Source organism: Cibotium barometz, chromosome 4, assembly GCF_041138505.1.
Source record: "Cibotium barometz isolate CiBa-2024 chromosome 4, ASM4113850v1, whole genome shotgun sequence".
Classification (NCBI taxonomy): Eukaryota; Viridiplantae; Streptophyta; class Polypodiopsida; order Cyatheales; family Cibotiaceae; genus Cibotium; species Cibotium barometz.
The window spans coordinates 59274362-59280493 of NC_141049.1; the positions used below are offsets into that span (position 1 = coordinate 59274362).

General features: G+C 43.2%; 1 protein-coding gene across 5 annotated transcripts in view; it reads right to left on the reverse strand.

Annotated features, from left to right (window-relative positions):
- Positions 1-4733, reverse strand: part of LOC147639446 (putative serine/threonine-protein kinase PBL7) — a 30408-nt gene extending 25675 nt beyond the window's left edge. For 2 of the 5 annotated variants that reach the window (XR_015264898.1, XM_086791470.1), the window contains exons 1-6: positions 4299-4704; positions 4020-4213; positions 3498-3733; positions 3224-3413; positions 2614-3005; positions 2290-2399 (exon numbers count right to left, since the gene is read on the reverse strand). Coding sequence is in view for 4 of the 5 variants with exons in the window: in XM_086791470.1 (XP_086647596.1) it covers positions 2310-2399; positions 2614-3005; positions 3224-3413; positions 3498-3733; positions 4020-4149 (1038 nt within the window). In the remaining variant the exon portion in view is untranslated. Of the gene's footprint in view, positions 1-2289; positions 2400-2613; positions 3006-3223; positions 3414-3497; positions 3734-4019; positions 4231-4298 lie in introns of all 5 variants that reach the window. The other 3 variants (XM_086791461.1, XM_086791462.1, XM_086791468.1) reach the window with 3 other exon arrangements.
- Positions 4734-6132: the final 1399 nt, after the last annotated feature.

A 6132-nucleotide genomic window follows, 5' to 3' on the forward strand; every position in this document is an offset into this window, starting at 1 on the left:
TGGCAGCCCATGAGAATTTCCACGTTTGCTATTACTATATTTGGCCATTGTGACTAAAATTCATAATTATTTAAAGGCTCCAAAAATATGCCACCATACTATGCCCCTCCTCATTTCAATTTCAAATTCACACGCCACGCCATGACCTTGTCATCAGGAACATCATCAGCTTTCCAAACAATGCTGCCAACTGTCATCATCCACATCATCAACATTATGAATTCCCAAATACAACCACAGTCAGTGCCATACTTGCATCCCGAATAAGTTCCAGATCTCCCATATTTACTCCGGAAAAAAAACACACACCTGACATGCTTCCTGAAAAATCATCAAACCTGTACATCTGCCAGGGGCTTTCATGACAAAGCTTTATTTATCACACCATACATCCATATGTACACAAACACTTAATCCCATGCATCTGGATTTGCATTTAATGGCCTCATATACATGGTTTCACACCATAGACGTGCCGTGGCACGACAACGGGCATTAAGCCAATCCCATAAAGCACCTTCATGCATAAGGACATCCCGTATCCTCATCCTCTGCGGTGTCTGGGTTGGGCCGAAGGACCGGTCGAGCGATGAACTCTAGAAGATCATAAGTCTCCAAGACTACTTCCACCATGACTTTCCAAATGTCGTAGTTTGTGCCATCCAACTTGGCATCTGAGGAAAAGTCGCAAGAGTGGGTATCTGAACCGCCCAAGGTTGGATGAGTGCCAAAGACATCAAACCACAACCATGTGACCTACTGTTCACTCTCAGCTAGGACTTTGCCTGAAGAGAAACGCTATGTGAAGTGCAACACTGAGAAAAGCAAATGAATATGGTGATTTGGCTACCCACATATACATTTGCACCAATGCTCCTAGTTAGCCAGCAATAGTTATCGACCAACTGTACCCAATTGCCACTTCATTTGCGATGTCACAACCTGCCCCTCAACTCCTATCCGATGTCTAACTCTGACCTGCATACTCTTAGGTGTGTGACAGGTTTTGGAGAATATGCTTCGTGCATACATCTCCACGATACAATCAGATGGAAGAAGCACATCCCAATTGTCAAGTTTACCTATAATAGTGCTAAGCATGAGGCTACTAATTACAATCCATTCATGATGATCAACCTAGATCACCACTAACAATTGGACTTAAGGGTATTCAAATTGATGTGGCTAGAGATTTCTTAGCACCAAGCAGATATGCAAGAAATGCACAGAAATCTATCAAAAGTGCTTAAGATAGAGACAATTTTATGCTGATAGAAAGCCGAGGGAGTTATTTCAAGAAATTGCTAATATATCTCACAGTACCGAAGGTTTTTTAAACGTTAGAGGGAAAGTTGAAAAATTATCCCCTAGGTACTATGCACCTTACCGAATTTTGAAAAAAGATTGGTGAGGTGGCCTACAAGCTAGAATTGCCTCCTAATGTGTCAGTTCATCTAGTTTTTAACGTGAGTTGACTCAAGTTGAAACATGGAGCTAAGGATAATGTTCTTACTCCTCGAGAACTTGTAGAGGTTGAGGACTTGTCATTTGTTCCTCTACATGAGTCGGAAAGGAAGCTTTCGAATAAGTTGTAGACGAGTATAGAATTAAGTGAAAAGATAGGGCAAAGGAGGACTCAACTCGGGAGACAGGCGCTAGTTTGAAACATTAGTTCCCTAACTTCATTTTGGAGTGAATGTATGAGGAGGGGAAGTATGTTACACCTATTACTAATCCTTCAGATTAGGACCTGATCTAGGAAGGTTAAGAGAGCACTGAGATTAAGGAAAGCAAGCATACTGATACAAGTGGCTAATACTAATCTAGCAAGGTTAGGAGAGCATTGAGATTAAGGAAAGCATGCTGATAGAAGTGGCTAATACAACTCTAGCAAGGTTAGGAGAGCACACAAAGCATGCTGATACTAGGGTTCATTACTAATAAATCCATGGATACTACCTACTAATGACTCGATGGTTATTTATGTTAAGATGTCGGAGCTTCTACACGTGAACAGTCTCTATAAAGGCCGAGCGGCGAGTGTGCTGATGTGTGAACCAGTCTTATAGTGGTTCACTTAATATCTAGATATTTTATACCTACATTGACATAAGCAATGATGTCATGTAGATAAGCCTACAAAGGCATTGTGCTTAGTGAGCTATCACATCTATCCAATCAGTACATTGAATCGTGCAATCTCTTTCTTGTCTTGAGCTTGTCCCATCTCACTTTCTCTCTCTGACTGTCATCTCCACCATGATGGTCTTCCACCCGCCATAACCTAACCTTGCGCGCTTCAATTGGTATCAGAACCCCGTTGGAGCTATTGTCTGCTTCGTGCCACCATTCAGCCAAGATCCGCCCATTTCCTTTGCACCACCATCTCCGCCACATTCCTGCTCAAGCAATAAATGGATATCCTATCATTCTTACACTTCTCTTTATGTCGTAACCTTAAAAGCAAATAACCAATTCCACTGTCATATGCCCCTAACACCTATGCATATAGGTACACAAAACCAATTAGATACAAAGCCTTCCTATGCTACCAAAGAGAAAACATATGCTACGCTGGACTTACAATTTTCAACACAAAAATAGAAACCTTACCCATGCCACTAGATTGTGCTCGCCTGAAGGCCTTGATTGATCAATAGCCTTTCTTCCAGTTATCAACTCCAGTAACACAACTCCAAAACTGTACACATCTGACTTCAGAGTCAGCTGACCTGTCATTGCATACTCAGGTGCACAATAACCATAGGTTCCCATCACACGCGTGGAAACGTGTGTCTTGTCTCCAACTGGTCCAAGTTTGGCCAAGCCAAAGTCAGATAATTTTGGGTGAAAATCCTCACCAAGGAGAATATTTGAAGACTTCAGATCTCGGTAAATCACTGGCGGGTCTGCAGCATCATGTAGATACTCCAGGCCTTTTGCTGCACCAGCAGCTACTTTCATACGTGTAGTCCAATCCAAGGGCTCTTTGTCGGCAGGAAGAACTGCATGAAATGGAACCATTGAGACACATCAAATCTGCATGAAAAGCAATGAAATAGACACACTAGAGGCATTTACCATTTGGCTAAGCTGTTAACATAAGGATCCACAACCAAAGACCACAATCAGAAAACAAACCAAAGTTACGCATCGAAAACGCTAAACTTTGCAGATTTATTAACCCTTATATTGAGGGTGGGGTCCAAATTCATGGTCTCACCATGCAAGTGGTCCTCCAAGGATCCCAATGGCATAAACTCATATACAAGAAGTCTTTGATCACCATCTGCACAGTATCCTATGAGGTTCACAAGATTTTCATGATGCAAGAGGCTAAGCATCAAGACCTCCACTAAAAATTCCCGATTTCCTTGCAATCCATTTCTATCAAGCTGCTTTATTGCAACAACCTGAAAATGAAACCACAGATTCCTTGTAAAGCCACAACCCCAGCAGCAAAAAAATGAAGTTTGCATCATTGATAATGCTCTGACCTGTCCGTTATCCAATCGCCCTTTGTAGACAGGCCCAAAACCACCCTCACCAATCAGACAATCTGCCCTGAAGTTTCTCGCAGCTGTTGCAAGTTCCCGAAATGTGAAAGTCTGCACTCGGATATTTGGTGCAGCCACGTTTTGTACAAGAGGGGTGCTGTCTGCAGGGATATTAGGGGGACCTTCTTTTGGGGCATCTTTTGGTCTATCAACTGGGGCTACTGTGTTTATGTTGTCTGGAAACACACATGATATGCAATAAATAAGCTCGCCTAATAAGCCAGAATGACCAATAAATCCTGTTCAGGTCTGTACACGTAGTTCAAGTCTGTAATCGTGTACACAAACACATACTGGGGTAAATATACACAGACACATACATACTTCGGTAACAAGATAAAAATGGTAACGTAAAAAACGAAGGTCACCTAATCAGACATCAAAAAGCAGAAACCAAGGGCAACTTGACCATCTAATCAGACATGAAAAGGCAGACAGCAATGGGCAGCTTAACCATCTCACCTGGCTGAACCTTGCCCACATGCGTGTTGACGATGTGTTTGGGGCGACTGTTGTTGTCATGGCTACCGGTAGAGTCCTGCACCCCTTTCTCCTCCTTGTTCCGAGAGCCGTAGCAGCTGAACCAGCCCATGTCCGACCGGACACCCCGCACACAGGGTCTGTGCAGGCACCGTTGCCCTAGTGTTGCCTTAACCCTAAAATATGTGCAGACCTAGGTCAAACATTGAATCGGAAAGTTTAATCAGAACATGAAAAAAAGGCTTGACAAGGGCAGATAACCTGCACGCAAAAATTGCCGTGGGATCCGCCAAGTTTACGGCCAAACACACACAACACACACGGTCTGTTATGGAGGGCTATAGAAGGGGTCGACCTTGGAAGCGGCGGAGAGAAGCTGTGTTTAGATGATCAGCCACAGAAGAAATCCCACACGGCAGCACCAGCCGAGTGGAACCCTGACGTCAGCAATGATAGTGATGATGGTGGGCATCTAGGGTGAGCGAACGGCCAAAACCCTAGAAAGAGCAGAGACAGTGGATGCAAACCCCAGAAAAATAAAAAAGGGGAACCCTGTGTACGAAGAAGAAGAGAAAGGGTGGGGGAGAGAAATAGGGCGGTGATTAGAGGAGGGGAGCGGGAACTTGGAGGCACAGAGTAGTAGCAACAAAACTTGTTTTTTTTTGGCAAGACAATAAGGTCCTCTTACCGGCAATGGCGTAGAGCAATTGGTGAAGCGTGTTTGTGTTTGGGGTAAGGTCTCGTGATCGAGTCTTACTTCCAGCTCTCATCCGTGAGAGGACACTGCTTGGTACTAATAAAAATCTCGCATCACAAAAAAAAAAGGTCCTCTTTTGATGCTCCAATGTACATACATTTGTCAATTACATAAAGCTTAGAAACATCAGTGTAGTGTGTGTGTTTCTTTTCTCTTCTATATATCTCCATGTGTCTATCTATCTATTACATATTAACCATAGACAACCAAGGCACGAGGAGAGAAGAGAAGTCACTTCTGGAAGGCAATGTTCAAAAGGTTGGACACAATGCTCAACATGAGCATTGCTCACCACCCCCAGAGTGATGGTTAGACAGAAAAAGGATCAACCAAGTACTTGAGGATATGCTAAGGGCATATGTGAGTAAAAGGCAAACGAATTGGGAAGATTACTTTCCAATTATAGAATTTTTCTATAATAGTGTGAAGCATGTCGCTATGGGCTTTAGTCCTTTCATGCATATGTATGGATTTCAACCCCAATCTCCAGTAGCTGTGGGGTTAGCTACTGAAAGAATTCAAAAGGTTAAAGATTTTTTGCAAATCCTAACAATATGCTGACGATCACTAAGGAAAATGTTAAATGGGCCCAAGATCATTACAAGTATTATGTGGATGAAGACCGCAGAGTGGTCAAATTTGAAAAGGGTGACCAAGTATTTCTCAATGTTCCCCTGAGTTCGGAAACTTTAAGGACGGGAAAAGTGCCAAAGTTATTACCTAGGTATTGTGGACCTTTCACAATACTTAAGCATGTGGGTGAAGTTGCCTACAAGTTAGCTATGCCAGAACAATGCAAGGTTCACCTAGTTTTTCATGTTAATCGCCTGTGGAAACAACTAGGCGAAGATGCCAATGCGGTGGATACAAGTGTTCTTGTAGATTTAATTGAGCCTCCGGTTTTACCACACAAGCCAGAGTGCATCTTAGATTTTCAAGAGAAGCGAACTCATCATAGAATTAGACAACAGTGTCTAGTTAAGTGGAAGGATAGACGAAAGAAGGTTCAACTTGAGAGGATGTTAGTACTCTTAAGACCCGATATCCTACATATTAGGGGGAGTTGGGCGGTTCAGGGGAGTCTGGACCAGTGTGGACGACCAGGGCTATAGTTACCTAGCTAGGGTCTATATCCGGTGATTGTTGGGGGGAGAGTTTCCGTATTCTCTTCTAGGAGTCTTCATGGAAATCTCATGGTTTTCATGGAGCTCTCTCAAGAAGATGTCCCTGTGTCTTCATCCGCCGAGGTCTTCATGGAGCTCTCTCAACAAGATGTCCATGTGTCTACAAAGCTCAAGAAGGAAGAGGCCTAGGCAACGTTGGTTGTGGAAGTCAATG